Source organism: Carassius carassius, chromosome 9 (assembly GCF_963082965.1).
Source record: "Carassius carassius chromosome 9, fCarCar2.1, whole genome shotgun sequence".
Classification (NCBI taxonomy): domain Eukaryota; kingdom Metazoa; phylum Chordata; class Actinopteri; order Cypriniformes; family Cyprinidae; genus Carassius; species Carassius carassius.
In genome coordinates this window covers 26927152-26953101 of record NC_081763.1, presented here as the reverse complement: position 1 = coordinate 26953101, position 25950 = coordinate 26927152, and the positions used below count along the sequence as shown (strand labels likewise).

General features: G+C 41.4%; 1 protein-coding gene across 1 annotated transcript in view; it reads right to left on the bottom strand.

Moving 5' to 3' along the window:
- LOC132149451 (neurogenic locus notch homolog protein 2-like) overlaps positions 1-25663 on the bottom strand; it is a 31408-nt gene extending 5745 nt beyond the window's left edge. The window contains exons 1-21 of the mRNA XM_059558697.1: positions 25311-25663; positions 24007-24073; positions 10530-10672; positions 10107-10442; positions 9378-9500; positions 9067-9300; positions 8832-8987; positions 8528-8713; positions 6101-6214; positions 4785-4898; positions 3267-3500; positions 3076-3186; positions 2771-2963; positions 2536-2681; positions 2066-2299; positions 1825-1977; positions 1485-1713; positions 1202-1403; positions 882-1038; positions 600-784; positions 349-481 (exon numbers count right to left, since the gene is read on the bottom strand). Of these exons, the coding sequence (XP_059414680.1) occupies positions 349-481; positions 600-784; positions 882-1038; positions 1202-1403; positions 1485-1713; positions 1825-1977; positions 2066-2299; positions 2536-2681; positions 2771-2963; positions 3076-3186; positions 3267-3500; positions 4785-4898; positions 6101-6214; positions 8528-8713; positions 8832-8987; positions 9067-9300; positions 9378-9500; positions 10107-10442; positions 10530-10672; positions 24007-24073; positions 25311-25371 (3511 nt within the window). The 5' untranslated portion in view covers positions 25372-25663. The remainder of the gene's footprint in view (positions 1-348; positions 482-599; positions 785-881; positions 1039-1201; positions 1404-1484; positions 1714-1824; positions 1978-2065; positions 2300-2535; positions 2682-2770; positions 2964-3075; positions 3187-3266; positions 3501-4784; positions 4899-6100; positions 6215-8527; positions 8714-8831; positions 8988-9066; positions 9301-9377; positions 9501-10106; positions 10443-10529; positions 10673-24006; positions 24074-25310) is intronic.
- Positions 25664-25950: the final 287 nt, after the last annotated feature.

The window sequence follows — 25950 nt, the reverse complement described above, 5'->3', positions numbered from 1 at the left end:
CATAGAATCCTAAAAAATGAATGCAGCACAACTGCTTTCAAGATTGATAATAATAAGAAATGTTAACTGAGCATCAAATCAGCATATAAGAATGATTTCTGAAAGATCATGTGGCACTCCCAGGAATAAATGACATTTTAAAATGTGCTAAAACAGAAAAGGCTTATTTTAAATTGTAACAACATTACTGGTTTCTTTACTATGTTTTTTTTTTTTTTCACTTTACTGACCCCAAAGTTTTGAACAGTTTTGTATATATTTGGATTTTTGCACTTGAGACTTTAATTCTTTGCATTTTACTCCAGCTCAGGTATATTATTTAAATGTAATTTTTGAAATCTATCTTACCTAGTGTGCCTGGAGGGCAAGAGCATATGTAATGTCCCACCAGGTCAATGCAGGTTCCTCCATTCTGACACGGATGAGACTGACACTCATTGACCTCTCTCTCGCAGTTGTTCCCCTCATAACCAGGCATGCACTAGAGGAAAAGCATGTCAGTTCAGAAACAGTTCTTCAGTTCTTCATATTCTATAGGTAATTAGGCATTATACTAATACAAAAGATATACTATTTGCAGCTGTGGTAAGATGACTCACATCGCAGGTGAATCCTCCCATGTAGCTCCTACAGGTGGCACCATTGAGGCAAGGTTTGTCCTCACAGTGGTCAAATTGGGACTCACAGTAACTGCCTGTGTAATCTGCGTGACATTTGCAGTAGTGTGTGTTGCCAGTATTGACACAGTGTCCAGCATGGTGGCAAAGCTCATCTGTTTGGAGTCCTGAGTGAGAGAGGGAGAAAGAGTGTGGACAGGTAACAGTGAGAAGATCACATTTAAACTGTACTGGAAAAATAAAGTTATATGCAATATTATATACCTCTCTGTCTGGCTGCAACTTCACAAGACACTCCTGGGATGTCACAATAACGACCTGACCAGCCTCCCAAACAGTCACATGTGAAGGAGGGATCTTTCTGTCTGCAGCGACCACCATTCTTGCATGGGTTAGAAGGCCTGCACCAATCAACTGGATACTAAAAGATCGATAAACATTTTATTCTATCATTTATTTGAATGATTCTATTGTATCACTGATTTAAGTTATTTTATTCTTCTATTCCAATACATTTTTCATTGTATGTAACTTTAGAATAGTTGCAAGCATGTTAAGGTTATGGCATAATCTGGAATTAATACCTGGCAACGAGGGCCAGTGTAGCCTTTTGGACACGAGCAGTGATATGACTTGAGGGCATCTTGACAAACTCCTCCGTTAAGGCATGGCTGAGAGTCACACTCGTTCAACTCGTACTGGCAGTAGTCTCCAGTGAATCCTGACCGGCAGGTACATTTGAACCCGTTGATCCCATCAGTGCAGGTGCCTCCATTAAAACAGGAGCTAAAATAAATAGGGGATGTTATTTGTTTTTGCGCTACTATTGGCTACAGTATTTCTTTTATAAGGTACTGACGGTCTCACCTTTCAGTGCAGTCTGGTATGTTGGTCTCACAGAGAAGGCCTGTGAAGCCTGGTTTGCAAGTGCAAGTGTAGCTGTTGACGTAGTCGGTGCAAGCGCCTCCGTTCTTGCAGGGGGCGCTCTGACACTCATTTACCTCGGTAGCACAGCACGCCCCTGTGAAGCCTGGCAGACAGCTGCAGCGGAATGAGTTAATTCCATCTGTACAGGATCCTCCATTCAGACAGGGGTCTGACAAACCAAAAACACTATGAGACCGTGGCAACTGTGCTAAAGAAAATTTGGACCATTTCATTTGTGAGACCAGAAATAAAAAACTGGTTTCTATTGAGTTCGACTCACTTGGTGAGCATTCATTAATATCTGTTTCACAGTTTGGTCCAGTGTAACCAGCACGGCAGGAGCACACATAGCCACCCGAAGTATTGGTACAGGTCCCGCGGCTCTTACAGGGGTTAGAGGTGCATTCATTTATGTCAATGTTACACAACTGACCTGTGGTGGGAAGGACACTTAAGAGTTAGACATACTTTAGCAAACTCAATTCTTATAGACTTGAATCAGAATGCGTTTAGTGACTCACCCTGCCATCCGGGTTGGCAGTTACACTGATAGCCGTGGTAGTCAGGTGTATGCACACAGGAAGCATGGTTGGCACAGGGGTTTGGAGTACAAGGTGTGAGCAGTTCTGCACAGGTGGGTCCGCTATAAGGTGGCTCACAGAGACAAGTGAAACTGGCTACTCCATCAACACAGGTGCCCTGATTTAGACATGGGCTGGAGGCACACTCATTGATGTTCACCTGACATAAGTTACCTGAGGATAGGAGAAAGCTTTCTGAATGCAGCTATTGGCAGTGCAATTTTTAAAAACTTGCAGTAGGGGGAGTTATGTCTGAGATTTAGGGAAACATTAGACCCTTTTCAGCAGTAGAGGTTGAATAAAATATGAGAGGACAGTTTGTTATTTTCGGTAGAAGAATGTGTAATAAAATCTCTTTTTGTTGTTGTTATTGTAGTATGCATACTGTGCAAATGTAACGTATATCTCACCTCTAAAACCTTGCCGACACTTGCAGGTGAAACCATTGAGTTGGTCGAAACAGGTGCCTGCATTCTGGCAGGGGCTTGGCAAACAATTGTTTCGGTCTAGGTCACAGTTCTTACCCACCCATCCAGGCTCACAGTCACATCGATAGCTGCAGGAGCAATTCAAACAAGTCACACTCAAAGCAAGTCCATGTTTATTTACTTCCTGCTAGTTTTGAAGCTTGTTATGGAACTGTACCCATTAGGATTGTCTCTGCAGGTCCCATGCAAACATGGGCTGCTGGCACACTCGTCCACTTGTGAATAACAGAACGGGTCATGAAAGCCTTCAGGGCACTGGCAGTGGAAGCCGTTCTCATCATCTACACAGGTTCCTCCATTGCGACAGGGATTAGACTGGCACTCGTCAATCTCATCTTTACACTGAGGCCCTGAAAGGGAGAGAAATTTATAATGAGCTTTCTTTTCTGCATATCCCTGAATCTGCTAACTTTCCCTTAATTTGTATAAGAAAAGAGAGGGGAAGATCTCTCCCTGTCTCACCGGTAAAGCCAGGTTGGCAGACACATTCATAGCGGTTTATGCCATCTTTGCAGATTCCATAGTCACAAGGGTTGCTAGCACAGTCGTCAAAGTTGATTTCACAGTTGGTTCCTGTGTGAGAAGCAAAAACCTTTTTAATATGAAACCTAATGTAACAAATGCAGTTGAATTATTGATACATCATCCCTCACCTGAGGTGCCATGTTGACACTGGCAGATATACTTGTTGACAAGGTCCACACATTTGCCACTATTCTGGCAGGGGTTGCTGTGGCACTCGTTGAGCTGGTTCTCGCAGCGGTAGCCAGTGTAGCCAGGCTCACAGTTACAAGTGTAACTGGCAATGCCATCTACGCAAGTGCCGTGGTGGCACGGGTCAGGCTTACAGTTATTGATGTTGCTCTCGCACAGCCTTCCCTCATAACCTGAAGACAAAGAGGAGAAGTGTAGGAGTGAATGAGAAGAGAATAGTACTTTTCTGTTTACCCGACATCTCAAGGACTGAGTGAGGTAGTGAGTATATTAAGAGAGGTATCAGATTTGCATAAAGTCTCCAAGTGCTCCACAGGTTCCTGTGTTTCTGTTTCTTGCCTATCAAGAACAATTCCCCTCTGTGGCCCATTACTGCACAAGCTAGGTCAGACGAAAGTGCATTGTACTCGTTCCTACTATTTCTATATTCTTTCTGTCTGCTCATGACCACTTTAGCTCACAAAGTCTGCATGAGTGATTCAGTGCCCTTTATTTGTGTTTTTGTCTGGGGTGTAAATACTTCCTCGGTTTCTATTGTACCCTTTATCCTTCTTAACCAACCCTTTGACAGCCCCCCCACCCCACTTTTTTGGTCTGAAAATTTCTCTCTTCTTTTCCTAGTCTCAATCCGTTTTTTTTTCTCTTTTCTGTCTGCTCCCTCTGTTTCCTTCTTTCTCTCTCTTGTGAAAGGTACAGTTTGGAGTCTCTGTTCCCGTGGTTTCCATGCTGACAGTCTGTCAAGGCAGCGGCCTTGTGAGGAGCAGGACAGGGCTGGGCTGTGGTGATGAGAGAGAAAGAGAGAGAGAGCCCTTCACAGGCCTCACAGACCTGCTTTTGTCCCCTCGAGCAGCAGGACAATACCCTACGTCCCAGCTAACGGGACAGCTCAGCAGAGGGGGACTGGAGCATGGAGAATATCAAACAGCAGGCTGCTTCAGACAATACACAAACTCCATGTCTGTGCTTTCTAAAAGCCTAGTGACACATGCAGTATGTACTGTATCTTGAGCCCAAAACATTCACATACAAGTTCATGCTAATTTACTGGATAAATTAAAACCATAAAATAGACATTCCTGCAGGCACAGCTATGTGAAAGTGAATGCTGGGAGCTTTGGTTGTGCCATACGGTGCTGTGTGGGTATGCATTGTGGGTTACAGATGAACAGATGTCAGGGTGATGACCGAGCATAACCCCCCTCGTCAGCAGCTGCTGGCCTTGGTGACCCTGTGACATTGGGGTCTGCAGGGCAAAGGAGGGGGATTTTAGGCTTCTCGTCAGCCTGCTCAGCAGTACGATTATAGAAACAAGAAGCATCTGACCCTGAGATCACTACGTTCAGGTGTTTGGATCTAGTCAGTGATGGTGAATTTGACTTTGAACCCTAAAGTGCTCCACAAAACTCTTGCACAGCAGGCACACACAATGAGACACACATCTTCATTTAGCAGCTTACCTTCAGCGCAGCGGCATTCATACCCATTGGGACGGTCAATGCACTTCGCTCCATTCTGGCAAGGAGTGCTGGCGCACTCATCTACGTCAATCTGACACATGGTGCCAGTAAACCCTGGGACAGGCAAACACAGGGGTTAGAGGTCAGTCTGAGGCAGTAGAGGTGAGCTCCACACACTGGTCAGGTCATTAGGTTCACCTTTGGGGGCAGTAGAGCTCAGTCTAGTTGGAGATATGTGCTCCTTGGCTTATTTGAAGCTAAAGTGGAATTGAGTTTTCAAAGAAGGTTCACTGAATCTCCATTTGAATTTATGATCTTAGTGGTGTATATCATTATTAACATACAATGTGTTTTGATTCTCTTTCAAACTGTTAATAAACATCTGATTTGAAGTGAATACTGGAGTTTTAGAATATGCCCAGGTTTTTCATTCTCTGAATCCATCCAACAATCGCAATCTGGACTAGATTTGAAAATGTTTTTATCAGTCATATTCTAGATCTGATCTGTGCATTATCCTGTGTATGTGGATAATTTTTTAGATCTATGTCTAAATATTAACTGACCTATTATATGTATATTGGCAGACATTAATCAAGTATGTCATATTTTTGTGGTGATTAAAATGACATTATCTGGAAAATGAGCAGTTGTGTAGGCACTGAGGGGGCAGTGGGCCTTAAACACTGACTGATATCCCTTGTCTGGGAAAACGTACTAGTAAGTTCATAAAAAAGGCTGGGGCCCCACAGAAATGTTCATTTCTGCATCTTTAGAGGGTGTTGTGTTGATTAACAGTGTTATGATGGGATCTATGTTGATGCCCAGGGCAGAAGGTTAGAGGGGGAGATGCTAGAATTGTTTTCTTCAAGGCCAGCAGCCCTCCCTCTTTCCTTGCACAAATGCTAAAGGCTCAATAACTAAATGGGGGGGTGCAGGGTTGTCTGCCCCAGATGTAAATTGCGGACATGGAAAAGAATCTCATTAGCAGGGCTGCTGTTCCCCCTCCCATCACCTCTATGCAGAGGGAGACGGGTGAGACTGCTATCCCTTCTCTGTGGACAAGTTGGGAAGAGGAGGGGTGCTTGTGTAGAGTGGCCACAATAGTGTCTTTGTTTGGGCACGCAGTTGCATAGTGCTTAAGACCTCACTCTAATGAGTAATTACTCAAAAACTCTTATCAGGCTAGGGGGCAGAGTTGGATTTAGCCTGCTATTACATAAATCAAGATTGTATATTAACCACACAAATGAATGTTTTGCATTCTTTTGACACATACTGTTGATCTGGTGATACTGGGAAAATGAGTTTCTTACCTGGCTGACAGGTGCAGGTGAAGCCATTGACCATGTCTCGGCAGATGCCATCATTTACACAGGGGTTGCTCTCACAGTCATCGACATCCACCTCACAGTACTTCCCCTGATAGCCTGTTAGAGAGACAACCAGAGTGAAACACAGTTCTAACCCTCGATGCATTGAAGACAGATCTCGGACTGCAGTTTCTCACAACACAGCGGCCCACAGACGCACACTGAGATGTTCTGCAACACTGCACCCTACAGTTCAATTCAGCAAGTTCATGTTTCAGAGGAAATGGAGAATTGCTCCAATCTATGCAAACTGGGGCCCCTGCTTTGACTAGAAGCACCACACCCTACTGTCCACAGGATGCCCTGTGGTCATCTCTCCATTGAGAACACACATGTTCTATAATCAGCAGAGTGCTGTTCTTGTGTGTCCCCCCATTCAGGTGAAACAGAGTGTGGGCCGGGGTCAGTGCACCGACGACAGCATGGAATCAGAAAGAACTGGCCCCTCCATGTGAACTTGGGCCAAGTCGGCGATGATGAGGATGGTGGGGAAGAAGAGGTGTCTGTGGAATTGAAAGGGGTATGAGCAGAAGTGGGGGGAGGGGATGAGAGTGCTGGGAAAAAGTTTGCTCTCCCTCTATGTGCGAAGGGCGAGGAACGGTGCACAGAGGGGCCCCATTGTTCCACTCCATTCCCACCACTCAAGATCTCATTATAATTCACTGCACACTCCTCCCCCTTTCTCCCAGATTGCCCAATACACCCGCTCCCAGCGCAGATTTGTATAGTTCTCCAAAAAAAAACAAAGATGCATGTTGTGCAGGGTACAAGTTTTTACTGAACATGTGCTGAAGTGACAAAGCCAGTATTGGTTTGTGGTTTCTGTAACTTACCCATGTGGACTTAACTTTTCTATTTCAATTGATTACCCTTCTCAAAAATGACCACTATGTGGTCAATTATTACATAACAAATCCTCCTCTGGACTAGCATGTTTTTAACCCTCTGGGCTTCTTCGCCCGAAAACGGGCGAAAACTTGAACGTTTTGAAATGTTTAATTTTTTTGCTTCATCGGATGGGTATGAAACTTGGTGACTTTTGTTGTATTACCTATATGAACACACAAAAAAATCAAGGAGATGATTCTGATATGTTAAAGGGTCGTAAAAAAAAAAGTCACACTTAGCTTCCTCCCGCCCGAAAACGGGCGACATAGGAAATGAATGGGAAATACGAAAAAATAGGAAAACTCAGAGAAACTTTTGGTGGTACAAGCTACAGATCAGCAACTGTGCTGAAAAAAAGTGTACAGCAATGAAGGGGTGACACTCTAGAACATCAAGAGTGCAAATAAGATCCCCCCCCACACACACACACACACACCCACGCACACAAACACACACACACACATACACAGATAAACTGGCGACTGCAACAGCAAATTTGTAGAATATTCCACATAAAATCAATAAATGAAAAAAAAAACTTGCTCAAATGCACACACACAAACACACACACACACAGAGAGAGAGAGAGAGAGAGAGAGAGAGAGAGAGAAAGAGAGAGACTGCAACAGCAAATTTTGAGAATATGCAAAAATAAATAAATAAAAAATACAAAAAGAGACTCTCGCTCAAATGCAACACAAACACACACACACACACACACACACACACACACACATTCACTCACACATACACACACACACACACACACACACATTGTGTTCCCTTTCTAACCAAATGCTATAGTTTGATTGTAATCATAATGCAAAACCTGATACTTATCTAAACATTTTTGTTAAGAAAATAAAGTAATCATCTTTTAGAATATCTAAATGTATATCTAAATAAAAAAAACGAATAAGATATAGAAATCATGTCTAAAACAACAAAAGGAATCAAAAAGCCTTTCTATATAGGATATATAGGAAGCTATAGACAGCCTACAGGCTGGTACAGGACATTACACAAAAGTGGCTATTTTTTAAAGCCACTAGATGAAGTTCTTCTCCTGGAACATTTTTTTTTTAGGCTGGCACTCTATTTTGATGTGAAATGCTGCATTTATTGAATTTTTAAAAAAAAATAAATATAAAATAAAAAATGATATATTAATTCTAATGGAAAAAATAGCTCATAAAAATTATATAATTAATGCAAAGTATCATAAAAAAATCTAAAAATTCTAAATAATAATCAGAAAACATTATAGAACAAAAATATATTTGATTGGTTATCCTGGGAAAAAGTAAAGTACAATTTTAAGGCTTCGCCCGTTTTCGGGCGGGAGGAAGCTAAGTGTGACCCATTTACGAAGAAGCCCAGAGGGTTAAGTAAGTCTACATAGTCAAACAGTCTGGAAGTCTACAATGATTAGAAGCAGATTTAGTGTTTCTGTGTAAGTTAGGGTCAAGTTCACTGACATACCAGGCATACAGATGCATGTGAACTCGCCGATACGGTCCAGGCAGGTGGCGTCGTTCTGGCAGGGCATGGACAGGCACTCGTTGATATCAATCTCACAGCGAGGGCCAGTATAACCCCGTCCACACTGGCACTGAAATGAGCCCTCTGTGTTTACACACTTCCCAAAATGCTCACAGGGGTTGGCACCTGGCACAAGAGAGAGAAAGAAGAGTCAGTTAATACTTGCTCTCTACTGACAGAAAATAAGGAGGAAGAGACAAAAAGAATTAACAAGAGGGAGGCATTCACAATGCAGTAAATTTACCAATGGAACATTCATCCATGTCTTGGTTGCAGGCTCCACCAACAAAGCCAGCAGGGCAGGTGCAAATGGCCCGGCCGTTCAGAGGGTTAGTGTCACACACTGCCCCCTCATTACAGGGGTTACTGACACAGGCATCATCCAGATGACAGAGCAGACCTGGAAGAACAGCAGAATGTGACTAATTGGACTATGGATAAAACCTACAAATAAGGAGTGATCATGAAGATAGCCGTACCAGTTTTGCCCACCGGGCACTCGCAGAAAAAGGAGGCCACACGGTCATGACATGTGGCCCCATTGAAGCAGACAGCCGTAGCACAGTCGTCAATGTTCTCACTGCAGTCGTCCCCAGTCCAGCCATTGACACATACACAGGTGTGTCCTCCAATGGTGTTAAAGCATGTACCGCCATTGTGACAAGCATTGGGCTGCATGAGACACTCGTTGACATCTTCAGCACAATACTGGCCTAAAAAAAGAAAAACAAATGTTGAGTTATTGTAATTGGAAAAATCAAAAGTACACATAGAAAAAAAGTGTGTTTACCTGTCCACTCAGGCAGACACTGACAATTGTACGTGTTGACGCCATCTACACAGATCCCACCATTCATGCATTTGTTTCCAGGGCAGTCATCCACGTTCTCCTCACAATTGTGTCCCTTGAAGCCTAGGCAGAGAAATTAAATGGTATGACACAGGAAACAGGGAGGTAACTGTGGCGGTAATAATGTCTGATCTATTCCTCAATTCCCCAACACAACCTAATAACTTTCACTTAATCCTGCTCCACAGCTATTAAAAAAATGATTTACAGAGTAAAGTGAGCAGTAAAAAGGTTCAGTGGGTGTTGAGTGTTTACATATTCTCACGGCAGTTCCCACAGCGACAAAGCCAGGACCTGACAGAGCTCTGCTCCAGAGGGCCATACTCCCTGCTATGTTTGCTTGTTTTATAATCTCTCATGGTTTCAATGACTTCCTCTTTGGCGAGAGACATTTCCTGCTTGCTCCCCAGAGGGGATCAGAAAGGCCATAAAGTAAATTCCTGCCACAGCAGCCCACTCGCTTTCTCTCTTCCACGCTTTGACTGACTATCTCACTCACTCTCCTGTGTATCCTTCTCTCACTCTGAGCTATTAATAGCAAAGCATGAGGTATCACTGCCTGGTAAGTCCAGACGATTTGGAAAACCCAGAATCCGAGGAATGAGTATGGGAATATGAGAATGGGTGTGTGTCTACATGAATGCGTGCATGGTTTTTGTCTGTTTGTACCTGGCAAGCAAGCACACTCGTAGGTTTGTTCACCGGTCTGATGGCAGGTGCCCCCATTGACACATTGTGAAGGGGCGCAGGGCTGGGTGGGCATCTCGCATGTGCGCCCGCTGTACCCAGCATGGCAATCACAGCGGAATGAGCCATGTGTGTTTATGCAAATGCCACCGTTAAGGCACTTTCCAGGTTTGCGGCATTCATCAATATCATTGCGACAGTTCTTGCCCTGATACCCAGGTGGGCACGAGCAGTTGTAGTGATTATTCCAGTTGGTGCAACGTGCACCATTGGCGCAGGGATTTGTGGCACATGCATCAATCAGGGAACAATCCTGACCTGCCAATTCAAGAAGCATCATTCACAAACAGACCTATATTTTCCACAAACTGTATCATGACAACATGAAGACAACCTAAGCCTTACCTCTAAACCCCCGCTGGCACACACAGGTGTACTGTGGGATTCTGTTGGCTACCTGGGTCTTGCAAGCTGCTCCATTTAGACAAGGCGAGTGATGACAGGGGTCTAGATGCTGACAGAGCAAACCAATATAACCAGGCCGGCATCTGTCGAGGGGCACAAATTTAAAACATTAACACCGGAATATAGAAGCATTTTAGTGAGACATCAGAAAATTTTATCAACAGCCCAGGACAAGTATCTCACCCATCTCATGCGCAGAAGATTTTACCATTAAATATAAAATATCTTATTATAATACAAAGTTAGTGAGCAGGTAATAACACACACACAAACACACACACACAGATGCAAACATGGACTATTACTCAATTTTGTGCGATACACCAGATGTTGCATACATGTCTACTTCAACTAAAACAGCAGAGCACACATTCCTTTCCACATTCTGTGGTGTTTCAATCCGGAAAGCATGCTTCTCTCCATGCCAGTTTGCATTCCAGGATTATTACTGATTTTCCAGTCTCTCCACGGCATTCAATAGTAAAACACGGTTGTGAATTGCCTGTGTTCACCCATGAGACCTTGCAAACTGTATACAATGTTCAATGTGTTAACTTCACAATGGAGACCACTCAAAAGACAGAAGACAACAAACCATAGGTATGAGATGGTGGTCTAGCCACTTTGTGGTGGTTGAATAACAGTTCTTTTTTCTCCAATTATATTCTTTTCAGTACAGGACGGTTATCTTGATGGACAATTGAGTGGGACCTGGAACTGAACAGGTACGATAAAATAAACAACTTTTTCGTAATAAAGGCAGTCTCTCTCATGGGTTCTGGGGCCTTTGGTAAGCTAGGCTTGAGAAGCCAGTGTGTGTTCGGTAACCCTACACCCACACAGGGAGCCCCGCCACAGGATGGAGTCCCACATCAAAAACACCGTTTGAAGCTGATTACAAACACTGGGATGGTCTGTTCTCTCTGTGTCCCCCCTTAGGTCCTATCTCCCTTTTCACTGTAAAACAACCCCTGGGCAGAGACAACAATGGCTTTTCCTCCTCTTTCTGTTACAGGATGACCACTTTTTTACACTGAGCTATTTGTCCCTTTGTTGTTTTCCCTCTTTTGTGGCTGGCGTCTCCTCCCCAACACTTATTTGAAGCCGTTTCTCTCTGACCTCAGAGAAGGCTTCAAATAAGGACTTGGCCTATAGGGGGAGCAATTTTAGACCTCTGCTTCACCACAATGAGAGCCTGCTAGCCTTTTAGGATCTATAAGATCCATTCAACTGTTTCATTAAAACAAGAGATACTTTAAACTGTCTTGACAACTGTTTTAATACCCAGCAAGACAATAGAGGAGGATAATGCCACAGTTATCTGTTTGGAGGACACACCTACAGAAATGCTTCATATGGGAGTGTTATACTATTCTGGAACTGTAGCCAAAAACATATATAAGTGAGCCAAGCTTAAGTTTACGATCTTAAGTTGCTGGCTTTGAGAATCCCAAGTCTTATGATTAAAGAGATTAATGTCAGATACTGAAAATAAACGGTTATGTTAATTATAAAATTCTTATTTGTATTTTCCGGACATCATTGGTGTTTTTTTTTTTTTTTTTTTATCAAAGTGTGAGAATCTGAAGCCAAAGAGGCCTACTGGACCAAACTGAAGGCTAATATCAAAATCATAATTAATCATGTCTGTTATTACTCTTTTTTAATAAAGCCAGCTACATGAGATTTCATAACTTAAGTTTTTCTCAACTTTTTCCTTGAAACCAAGGAAGAAACATAGCAGTGATTAGAAAAAATTCTTCATGAATAACCATCTCCTGAAGCCACCAACGTGGCACACTGCTTTCCCCTATGAACCCTTTACATGCTGGGAGGTCAAATGTCAGAGGTTAGCAGTCTGATTGTGATGATAATGTCAGGCAGTGTAGTTGGGGGCAGGTCGGCGGCGTCTGTTAGGGAGAGAATGTCTTTTGGAGGGTGGGATGGGGGAAGAGTCCGGTACGAAGAGTCATGACATGTCATATTTCCTGTAATCCCTCGTCTCCTGCTCTGAAAACACTCACACCCTTTATGAATCGCAGATCCCTGTTGCTGTGGCAACCTCACAGACGACCGAGCAAGCCTGACACCCCACCAATCACCCCCTACCCTTCATCCCCTTGGCTATTTGTCATGGCTTGGCTGGGTTTATTTAGAGGCAAATTAACTATGTCTGGAATCTCGGGGGTCATGAAAAAAAATGAAACTAGTAGTTGCAGCACAAAGAGTTTTGAGGAGACGGGGAGGAGACCCGCATCAAGGTTCAACTAGCATGCAGTCTGATACTCAATCCCTTAAAAAATTACCATTCCGGGCAATGGGCCTTTAAATGCTGAAAAATACCTAGACAGAGCCTATTTTACAACCTGTTGTTCTCCTGTTTTGGCTCAAAGAAGCAGGTGATGTACATGAGTAGCATGAATGAGTGCATGTGTACATGAGCAGTTAGGAATGTGCGATTAAGGCCAAACAGATCAGATTCTGGGGTACATCTTTTAACTGGGCTATTTTTACATGTATTCTTTGTTACAAAATGTAAAAAAAAAAAAAGAAAAGAAAAAGTGTGGTCAGCAAGTGGTTAAACAAAAGAGAAACTTTTGGACGCCCACAATAGGCACAATCACTGAGCAACTGCTCGTGGGATTTCAAAGAGTTACTGGACTATGAGGACGTGTAGATGTGTTGACAAGTGCTATTTCCACACACAAAGAAAGGGAGTCTCTGGCCTTGCAAAACATTATAACATGCATTTGTGAGTTTTGGAACTCATTCCCTGTGTGTGTGTGTATCTGTGCTGGAGTTCCATATTTGTTGCACCGTGAAAACCTTGGTGAAAGTTTTGTGAGAATGTGTAGATATTGGTCAAGTAGCAGCGGGGGAGGTTAGGATATTTGTCCTCACACGGTGTTCTGCAGCCAAAACACACATTCTTTTGTCTGGGCCTTGGCTGTCCATATCAGTCGTCTAAAAACATACAGCCAAGAATCCTATCAGAGCTTTCAGAGTGAAAAACAACTCATTGTAAAGGGCCTTCAATCTGGCAGGAACTCCACTGTGAGTGAGGATGTTTTACAAAGAAGAATTTGGACAATTTAGAGTGTCATATGGATGGAAATTTGCAGTTTCGCTTTAAGCCAGGTGTGGGATGTTACTCAGCATTACTACTGAGTCAAATATTCCAAGACTTGACCCCTGGCCCCTAAGTTATATCAGAGTAGACAAGGCTGAGGTAGGGAGAGGGCAAAAACAGTAATCCACCAATGTCACAACACCAATGATGGTTCACGCCAGTTGCAAATAATACTAAACAACTGTTCAGATCTGTCAGGACTGCTTTGGCTATCTGCCTTCTCGCCGCTTCTTTAAAGGATTACGCTCAAAACAATGGCACTGTTCTTTCTGTAAATCTCCAAACAGATGTGCATGCAGGCTGTTAGATCACATGCAGAAGTATAGCAGCACAGTCACAGCACACTTTTCCTGATACTGTTGAAAGTAGGTTAATAAACAGTCAGACAGGCTGACAATTAAGCAATGATTCTTAACTGATTAGCCAAACAAATAATTCAGGGAACTGATGCAGTCAAACACCTCAACAAATACCTTACATGCACACTCAAACACGCTGTGTAACTTACAAACACTTTCCTCTCCTAGGACGCTGAGAAACCACAAGATATGTCATGATATGAGTATAAGTGAAAAAACAATGGACAGGGCCTCATTCAAAAATGTTGTATAGGTGTATCTCCATAGCATATCAAAAGAATTTCATGGGACCTGAAAGCCTTTAGGACTCTCAAGGACTTTTGTAACTTATATACTGTGTACATGCACACAGGGGCTTTTTTGGATGCTGCAGCTGGAATGATTAATGTATGTGAGGTTCGGCATCTCTGCTTGCTTTTGAAACCTAATGCTGTTTTTCCTGATTTCAGGGTAATTGTGGCAATGTCACCTGATACTATTCTCTTTAGCACAATGCCATACAATCATCTAGCAGTCTAAGGTCACAACACCTGTGGATGAGAAGCAAAAACACACTGCTTCTCCCTGAAAGAGCTTCATCTGGACAGTCATGGTCCAGGAGGCACCAAGCATGAGAGTTCCCAACTGGATTCCAATCTCCTTGAAGCCATCCTTCCCACACTGATGTGAAAGACAATAACCATGTATTTCACAAAGCCAACTCTTTCCTTAGTAGGAAGTACGTTGAGTGTAGGTCACCTGCTATTAATGTCACTGAAACTAGACCCTGTTTTGTTTGCTTTGAAAACAATACAAATCTGAGGTTTAAAGCACCTTTCAGGGTATCAAAATGCAGAAAGTCCCCTAAGAAAAAAGTCTATGGCAGTGTCTGGCATTTAGCCGCTCCATTCCTTTGTGAAGAGCCCATACTGACACCAAACTGCCAACTAGAGCCTGTTCCCCCTCCCCCAACTGCCCCCTCCCAGCTCCCCATCTTCTTAAAGAGGAACCAAAGTGGGGGTAGGGGAGCACTTTGTGGGCCAAATAAAAGAGCTAAAGTAGTCAGAACCCCATTGTTTAAAGACGAGGGAGCAGTGGCGCAAACAGCCGGGCTTTCAGGCCTGTGCTCAAACGAACCAACAGGACTCTGCTGTAGCCTGGCAACAGTAACCCATGGCTGAGGAGAGAACTGAGAAGGTGGGGGTTTGTGAGGAAAGGACTTTCACAGGAACTGAACCTTCCAGACTTCCAGAAAAACGTTCTACTAATCGCTGGAAGTAAAGAAAATTTTGAAAATCCTAATCAAAATTAGGCCTATGGCACATGGAAGGGGTTTTGGTTTTTAGCCAGTGTTTCGTGTAGTTTGCATAATTTTTTAACTTTAAACAGATCAATTTAACTTTTCGAAAAGAAGCACCTGTCAAACTATGGAAATATGCAGATGGGTAGATATCCATGAAATATCCATATTTGTTTTCCTTTGCCAACCCATTGTCCTGCTGTGTTGCATTGGCCATATAATTATCTATCTGTTTAGATTATTATAATGAACAGACTGTAAGTAAGCGGACTAAATGGACATGAATATGGTCCTTAAAGACTTCAGACAAAAGCTTCAAACATAGATCTTATCATACTAAAAGTTAACAAAAACACTTGCTTGTGTTTATCAGATCAGATTTAATGCTTTTGAAACAAATTAGTGTAAAGAATGTAACTATGCTCAATGCTCACAAAAAAACCTCTGGAATTTCTGGTATTGCTGACAAGCCAACCGTAACCACATTGCATGCACCCCAGACTCGAGGTCTTCCAAAGCATTCTTCACTGTACTTCACCACAAAACCACACCCCAGCACCTAAACCGATCCAGATCGCTTGGAACTCAAAGAGAAGTAGTCTTTTCTTATTGATTCTGCAGATCTGAAGACGATAAGTAGTGTGTTTCTACACTAACATGCCTCGAAAATCTAAGAAAACTAGACATGAGAGATCTGTTTTGCACAACCTCAAACTAACTCCACATAACTTCAAAATAACTTCCAGCTATAACCTGGAGTGTCCTGCATTATGCATTAAGCAATCTTACTGGAAATTTTACAGTCCTTCATTTTGTAGCATGAAGAACATCCTGTAAAATGCTGCCAACCAATCTATCTCATAAATCACAAAACATTAAGATATGTGGGATGAAACTCAGAAAACTCCCAGTTAGTCGCAGCATCATATTTGACAACACTTTGGAAAGCTTTAATGTTGCTGTGATCAGAAAACACAAAGCTCCAGAGAGTCTGATAAGAGTGGAAGAGAACACTCAGGTAGAGGCCAAAGAATGCTTCTTATCTCAAGCACTGCCACCCATAAACTACTCCAGTGTTTGCTCTTATCTTCACCATTATCGATAAACATCCAAACAAACAGCAGCTTTTCTCCTTACCTGATTGCAGCACTACAACGTGTGAGTTTATGATCATACTGGAATGAATTCAATGAAAGTGATTAGAAAATATTGGAATCAAGAACTTAAGGCGAGACACTGCAGGTGAATAGAGTAAGAAAATAACTAATAGTTATCTCTTTACTTACCCAGTGGATTGATTACATCGAATATTGCAAACATTTTTTTGTATTACAAGATTTCAAAAAGGTTATGTTTAAATATGCAAATGAGGCAGTATATAATGAAATATGCACTAATTTGCATAAATGTCTAGTACAAAAATCTGAACATTAGATGAAGTCAGTTTCAAAAAGTTTTTTTTTGACATATAAGAGTCAAATGTTTTTACAGAGGTAATTCTGGGTATCTTTTTTTGTCACTCCATAATTCAGAAAATAAGAAAATAACAAACAGATAAGGTGCTATAAAAAAAACACTTAACAGTGTCTTTTGGATGTTTTCCTTCCACTAGTTTGAAAAAGCACTTTATGAAAAACTAAAAAGCCCAAAATCTCAGAATTGACAGGTGCTTGAAAAACAGTGAGTCTCACCTTAAAGGGTTAGTTCACCCAAAAATGAAAATTAGCCCATAAATAACTCATCCTCAAATCATCCTAGGTGTATATGACTTTCTGCTTTCAGACGAATTTAGTCTGAGTTATATTAAAAATCGTCTTTGATCTTTCAAGCTGTTTAATGGCACACAGTGGGTGTTGCAGAGCATAAGTCCAAAAGAAAAAAACTAACAAAAAGCACCCATCCATAAAAAAAGTGTCTCACATGGCTCTGGGGGGTGAACAAAGGCCTTGTGTAGTGAATTGATGCGTTTTTGTAAGAAAAATATCCATATTCAAAACATAATAATCACTTTAACGTAGCTCGCGCCAACAGTTGTACACGGAAGCAGCTCTGGGCTGATGACGTATGAGGTCGGCGTTGCGCATCGATTCACTACAGGAGTACTTTGTTCATGCCTTGGAGCTGTGTGAGACACTTTTTATTAAGGATGGGTGCATTTTATTTAACTTATTTTGGACTGATGCACTGCAACTCCTGCTGAGTTCCATTAAACAGCTTGAAAGATAATTTTTTATATAATTCCGACTGGATTCGTCTGAAAGAAGAAAGTCGTATACAACTAGGATGACTTGAGGGTGAGTAATTTATGGGCTATTTTCATTTTTGGGTGAACTAAAACTTTAAGGGTGATTAAAGTAGATCTCTCTGGAGCCAGTAAGCCAACAACACTCACACAAAATAGATGTGAGGTGTGGTGGTGGAATATCTGAAGGGACAAAAAAGGAGTTAGAAATGAGAGATGGCAAGAACCCATCATAAGCCCTTCTCAGCTGTATTGATAGACAGGATGTGAGTAGAGTAGAAGGGTCAGGAGTCAGCATTTCCTGTGACAGGGCCTGGGAACCAGGACTCCGTTTGCGGCATCAGCATACAGGAGCACATTAAACCCAAAATGCTCTCCAACACTATCAAATAAGTAGGGCTCTCTCCTCAATCTGCCTACTTTCAGGTGGAGTGTCTCAATTCACCTACCAACCAGACATTACCTGACACATCTTTTTGATATTAAATTGATATTATGTTTTCATTTTAAAACGCTCTCCGTCCACACTAGCGTTTTCAAGCATTTTCAAAAAGTGTTTCATCCACACAGAAACATCAGAAAACATTAAATTTGCTTTCTGCACCACGCATAAAGCCTCACAAACGCTCACTGCAGATGATACACACAGAACAGACATGAGACGTTTTCATGCAGTTTTACTGACAGTAAATGTTATTTATTTTATTATGAAAAGAACTCACCATTCACTGACGCGTCCAGGTCACACACACTCACGATTTGATGTCTGATCTAAAACGCAACTGCCCTCATGTTTTGCCGCATAGCGATCGTGAGTAAATTTGCTTTCATCTTTGCAGGACTGAGATATGAAGAGTGTACAAAGTAACACATCTATAGCAATAGTGTGAAAGTGCATAGCACATCACGTGCACAATACCAGTAATTATTCTAAAAGTAATACTGCATCACATGACTAAACTTGGGTCATTGTTCTCAAAAGCCTTCGTTTTCACAGTCTACACTACAACGTGGAAATGGCATTTTCAAATTTATCCAGTTTGTAGAGTGTTTTCAAAAAGCTCAGTTTTCCTTGATAAAAATGCTGTCTCAGTGTGGACGGAAGGCCAAAACGGAGAGAAAAAGATGTGTTTTCAAACTAAAACCTTTAATTCTTTAAGTAAATCAACAGAGGCATTTGATATCAATTATTTGTGCTATTTTTTTTCCTTTTGAAAGGGCAACTTTAATTACTTTATGAAAATAAAATACAGTTGTTAGTTCACAGAAAGCCAGTGACTGCGGAGCCTGCTTCATGTCTAACTAACTGTCTTCATAAATCATTTCTTAAGAGGCAGAGAGCTTTCATGGGTCTACTTCCATGGGTCAAAACACAGCGCTCACAATTTATAGACTCACTCTGCTACTGAGGTCAAGGTGAGACCATCAATAATGGAGAGAGCCCCACTGTATCCACTTCCTTTCTAAGCAAATGGGTGGGAAAGTGCAAACATAGATTTCTCTTAATTTTCTCATCTCTACTCGGTGGCTCACTTTCATCTTCACTGTTCTCAGAGAGTGACAGTGGCCTGGGCTTGCAGAGCTCATGCAGACAATGGAGAATCTCCACATCAGTTCGCTGCGTGTGTGTGTGAGCATGTGTTAGGAGGCCCGTGGGCCGCTGGCTCCGCTCCTCCGTAGGCCCGTCTGTCTCAGCATGGGGCAGCAAGCCATTCAATGGGAGCACCTGGCCCTCCGCTCCCCCTTTGTAAGGGTCTGACTTCACTGGATTACCATCACAACATCCACCAGCTGTCCCTCTACACCCCAGTACAACCCCCTTTCTCCAACACACATCCCCACCCCCACCTTATTCTTCCAGCTGGACTATCTCTGAATGACACTCTCACAATCTGCCTAATTATCTCTTTGCTTCAGTCGAGACTTTATCCCACACCGTGGCTGCACTTGCTTGCACACTCTCCTCACTGGGGGGATAAGATTAGAGACACTTTAACAGAGCTTCCTGACTCTTCACCTAGAGTGACATTCCTGGAGTCTTCACAACAAGTGTGCTGTGATTCAATGCCTCACATCTCCTATTGATGAGCAGCACACCATAGCAGGTCCAGAATTTAAAAAAACTGGATCCACAGAGCATTCTGCTGTATACATCAAGATACCCTGACTTTATCCCTTGATGTCACCACCATGGGGTCAGTTTTGCAAATATATAAATAGTTGTCACAGGGATTATATGATGAGATTTAGACAAGTGTGCCACAAAAAAGGTACAAATCAGGTCCCCTGAAAATTGTTAACCCTATGTCAGGTCATCAAAGTAACCCAAGAAGCATTGGACAGTGGCCCATTGTGAAGAAACACTCAGTGGAGAGAGTTAGAGAGGGATTACTTCTGTAACCTGTCATGGACTGCACCAGCCACTGAAGCTCTCAGCGCAGGGGACCATGAAATGAGATAGGAGCCAAACAAGATCTAGGGCTCAATATATGTCTCAACCAGACCCTGGTAGAACAACAGTCAACATAACAGAGCCGGTAACAATTACAGTCCTATGGGGCATATTCGCATAACATTACAGTCACTAGAGATAGTACAAACAAGGATACTACACTAAATAGCATAATCAACTTCCTCCAGGCACATTAGCTCTCGTCGTAAGGAAGAAAAACACGTCATGGAGAGGAACAGGTGTAAGATTTTTTGCCAAGGTTTTTCTCAGAGACCGGATTTCAACACAGCTTGAAAATCTCAGTGGCATTCTTGTGAAATTCCGAGGTTCATCCAGTACTCCTTACTATGTCTAGTTCAACCTTTGCCTCTGTTTGCTAAAAGTGCCATTATTCACTCTTTTCTCTGTTCCCTGACTTTCATATGCCCTTTCTTCTCTAGTCCTCCTCCTACTTTCTCTGGTCTTTCTAGCGGTGCTGGGTTACAGGTTGGTATCTGGAGGAATAAAGGTTCCTTCCTGTTGTTTTGGATCTCTGGTTTCATCAGGATCTCTAAGGAGGGGGCTGGAGTGGGACTACTGTCCCCATAGCTCAAGGACTAGTTTGACCACTCTCTTGTGGCTGGCCGTTCCACATGGTTGTATTTACCATGCTGTGTGGCATGACATTTACTGTTCTCCTTATTTAAGAATAAATCCTTTTCCTTTTAACAGGACACCAACACAACAGAACTGCGTGCGTGAACTGCCTTTCAAACTCATACAGTAACATTTTAAACATAACAATAACATTAACTCTTTAAAATTTCACAACGTGTGTCAATATAATATCCATTCCAATCTAGAAAAATCTCTGTAATGAGTAGAGCAGGAATGAGCAGGGAAGAACAAAGCACTAATCAACACCATTACACATTTACTAATACACTGTGTACATAACTTGGCTTGAAGTGTTATGGGTAATGATTAAAGGGGTGGTTCGGGATTTTTGACATCGGACCTCATTTTTAGGTCAGCCTGGTTGTTATTCATCAGTGGAGACATTTAAAAAAAAAATTATCCAGTCCTTATATTTGGATAGTTGGCCGATGCTAGGCTAGCGCGAGTCAATGGGTATATGTTAGCCAGCCATTAAAAACCATTTTACCCACTCCACAGTGCACCAAACGCAAATCAATTATAACACTAGACTATCGATGCAAATGTCCGTTGAGAGAATAATGTTAAAAATCAAACTTATCTTTCATCTCAATGATCCTAAAGGAACTAGTTTCTCAGCCGCTGCGGAATTTTACTTTGCTCCGGCTTTACTTTGCTCTGCTTATGTGATGTTAGTGATAATCAGTGTGCCAGCGGCAGTTAAATACACTTGCGTCATGTGTGGACCGGCTCACTCGGTTGCCTAGGTAATCAATATCACTCCGCTGCTGCTGTCGACAAGGCTTATGATTACAGGGAACAAATTACAACTAATGCAATGTGATGAAAGGTAAGTTTGATTTCTAACATTATTCTATCAACGGACATTTGCATCGATAGTCTAGTGTTATAATTGATTTGCGTTTGGTGCACTGTGGAGCGGGTAAAACGGTTTTTAATGGCTGGCTAACATATACCCATTGACTCGCGCTAGCCTAGCATCGGCTATCTATCCAAATATAAAGACTGGATAATTTAAAAAAAAAAATGTCTCCACTGATGAATAACAACCAGGCTGACTTAAAAATGAGGTCCGATGTCAAAAATCCCGAACCACCCCTTTAAAGGTTTGCTCCACCCAAAAATGAAAATTTTGTCATTAATCACTTACCCCCATGTCGTTCCAAACCTGTTAAAGCTCTGTTCGTCTTCGAAACACAATTTAAGATATTTTGGATGAAAACCGGTAGTCTTGAGACTGTCCAATAGACCCCCAAAAAAATAACAGTGTCAAGGTCCATAAAAGTATGAAAAGCATCGTCAGAATAGTCCATCTGCCATCAGTGATTTAACCGTGACACTATGAAGCAACAAGAGTACTTTTTGTACATGAAGTAAACAAAAATAACGACTTTATTCAACAATTCCTCTTCTTTGCATCTCTCCAAATCAGCATAGCATCATTTTGGCAAATCTGAGCTGTATGCAGATGGTGTAAGCTCCGCGCTGCGCTGATGCATTGTTTGCCTTTAAACCAAAGCGTAAATAGATGTAAAAATATCCTTTCACCGCAGCTGATACAGAAGAGCATACCCCATCTGCGTACAGATGAAATGAAATGAAAAATTAAGCTACGCTGATTTGGAGACATACCGATAAGAGGAATTGTTGAATAAAGTTGTTATTTTAGTTTTCTTAGTGTACAAAAAGTATTGTCACCGTTTTATAACGTTACAGTTAAATCACTGATGGCAGATGGACTATTCTGACGATGCTTGTCATACTTTCCTGGACCTGGACAGTGTTATTTATTTGGCAGTCTATGGGACAGTCTCAAGTCTCCCTGTTTTCATCCAAAATATCTTAATTTGTGTTCCGAAGAAGAACTGAGCTTTTACGGGTTTGGAATGACATGGGGGTAAGTGAATAATGACAAAATTTTCATTTTTGGGTGGTGTGACCCTATAAAGACTGTTACACTGACACACAAGGCATGTTAGTGCCACCTTGCCATATTAATCTAACTCCAGAGCTTGATGAGAATTATATACGCACAAAGTTTCAAAAAACGAATCAATGACTTTTAGCATTGCCCTGCCACTAAAACGCTTCAGTTTACCTCAACAATTCTAAATCAGTTAGGACTTAACTCACATTTTCCACAAACAACCACCTCTGGTATGCGTTTGCAGTAAAAATGCAGGTTTAAAGTACAATGAGGCTTCATCCAGGATACCTGGCCAGTGAGCAGGCATTAACAACTTGCCTGAGGGTATGAGATTCTTTGGTTAATGGTGGGGTGATTTAATGGCTTAAAGGCACAAAAAGGGAGCATCTAACAGATTTTAAATAACCAAAGTATCCTTATAAATAAACAAGCTATATAAATGGTATAAAACAGTTTTTTTAGAGGGAACACTAGTGTCGTGGGGGAGCGGGGGGTTACTTGGTTGTGACATTTTTGTTTTAAGTGAAGGAGTGGTCACATATCATTAAGTAATAAACATGACTGCAGAAGAGAATGCAGAGTTTTATTTTCAAATAAAGAATACAAATACCTGCTTCTTACAACCACTGATCTGTAAAGATAGATGTACAAAATATAAAACGTATTGCTTTTAGTTTAACACCCTATTGATTTAGCCATTACATTCAACCACTGAGAGTGGTTCCCACGAACTAGTGCCTCCTGAAAAAAAAACCAGTGGAAGCTAGAGTTCAAAGACACAGTTTTCCAAATCAGGCGTGAAACATAAAACAACAGCCCCAGGCTCTCATGTGATAACAATCAATTTGCATTAGCATAAACAATGAAGACAAAACTGTGTGAAGGAACGCTATGCAATTGGAACAAAAAAAAAAGCTTACATTGCCTCACAATCATAAGTATTTTATGTGACTGATGTATTGTGGACAGGTGTAGTGTGGCTGAGACCATTTATTGTTAGCAAAAATTATATGGTCCAACTTGAGTTAATTATGAGGCATAGAATCAGGTGAATGATTCAGATTCTTATACTAAAACTCAAAGGACACTTAAAAACAAAAACAACAGTGTAAATCACCTATACAGACATTAAAACATTGCTCTGTGTTCTTGCTACACTCCACACTGTGCAATAGTGACTGTGAAGCTGATAATCAAGGCTTAATAACAGCAATAGCAACAGTTATCCAGTTAACCTGTTTAGACCACACCACTGTGAATACTTTTCATTAAAAAAAGACCAGGCGACTTTAGCAAACAATTTTGAATTAAATAAAGTGTAGTCTATAGAATAAAATTGTATTTGCAATAAAATGACAACTGTGGGCTTACACGCATTTTGAATCGATACATATTCCTCCATTTTCGCAAGGCCTGTGTGTATCCACGCAGCGCAGTCCTGTGGAAAGAGAGGGCACAATGAGGCAAAGACCACTTTTAGCGAAACAATAAAAGCAAAGATCATTTTATATTAAACAACCCTGCAATTGGACATAGACTATTACATTTGTTTATATTTACAGAATGCATATCCCGCTTATTTCAGATACTTTATTTTGTTGCCATAATTATTTTTAAATACACATTGCGTCTTATCTTTGAGTGTGCCTCGAGACAACATTCAGATTATTTCGCTCACACTCGCGCCTTGTTTGAATGACAATAGAATTCAACACGTTAAATACGAAGCAATAGAAGACGCATGTTTTCGATAATATTCGAATTCTTCATTAAGGCAGTAGTACTTTATCGATTTTAACTGTAACTGTTGGCTATGAAGAAGAAGAAGAAGAAGAAGAAGAAGAAGAAGAAGAAGAAGAAGAAGAAGAAGAAAAACAGTTCAGTTGTTGATTGTTCTTTGTAAAAGACACCGGCACAATAAAAGACCAAGCCGCTTCATATGCAAGAAGTCCCACAAAACTCATCATTTATGTTTCCATTAACGATATTTGAGGATAGAAAAATACCATATCAAAAATCTTATATAATCTAATGCAGTGATTTCACAGCAGAGCTCTGATGACAATCTACTATGCACGTTGATAGGTCGTTTATACCAGTGCAGCGAAGCGGACATTTACTTTACTTTCTCACGGTTCATGCAAGGACAAAACACACACAGACCCAATACAATGCCCTCTAAACCTATTAATGTTATGTAGACGCATTAAACTCGTGAAAGTTACACCACAATTAATATTTAGCAAATGCAACATTCCTCACCAACAAAGAGAATGTGTCCTTATGTGGTTTGAATGCTTTAAATGCCATAATCACTGAAAAATCGGTGCATAACGTTTTGCAATGATCTTCACAACATTGTTAGCGTGTACTATTACAGCGGTTTATTCCGTGGTATTCCGACCTAGTGATGGACTGAAACTAACACGTTTATGAGAACAGACTATCAATTAATTAATGGCACATATCCTGCACCAAACTTAACAAAGCTATGTGCAAAGCCGCAAAATGTCAAAATTCTGAACCTCATCAAAGCACATCAATAAATCAAAGACAGTTCGTGATGTTTTATGTTCTTTCGTTGGTTCTAATGTAACAGGTTATATACGTCCACACATGTCCCAAAATCAGTTAGATCCAGACAACAAAAAAAAGAGAAGAATCAGTCATCTTACCTTCGCTGTTTTGCACAAGATGTAAAATTGACAGAAATATCCAAAGACTGTAATTCCCCATTTCTGTGAAAACGCGTTACTACTCCTTTTTTTTTATGTTAGCAATAATACATCCTTTAAAAAATGACACGGTGATTAAAGTTCCAAGGAATCACATTAAGATGACGTAGCGTCATAAAGTTAACTTGAGTGAATTTCATAGAAATTGAGCGTTTTCGAAATAGTCCAATGCCGTAGTTCCTCTGCAGCTCGGACTCTTCTTTCTCTTCTTCCTTGGGGTTTAATGGCAGTGGGACAGCTCGGACTTGGCTGCCGTGTGTCTCGAAACACCTCCAGGAACTTTTGAAAAAGTTTCACCACTTCACTTCGGATCCGAGTCCACCGCCGGGCTTCGTATCACTCCGCCCCCTTCCCAAGCCTTGTCTCACTCAAGTTGTGGTTTGTCCTTCCGCTGAACTGAATAGTGCAGACTCGTCAAAGGTTTGGAAATGAATCCGAATTTCGACCGTCTTCCCTCGGGAAAATACGTTTTGTAGAAGCTTAAAACTTAAACAAGAGTAACATTTATTCTTGGTATACCACACAAATCCACAGATAAACTATTGAAATTACTAAAGGTAAGAAAGCAATGAAGACAATT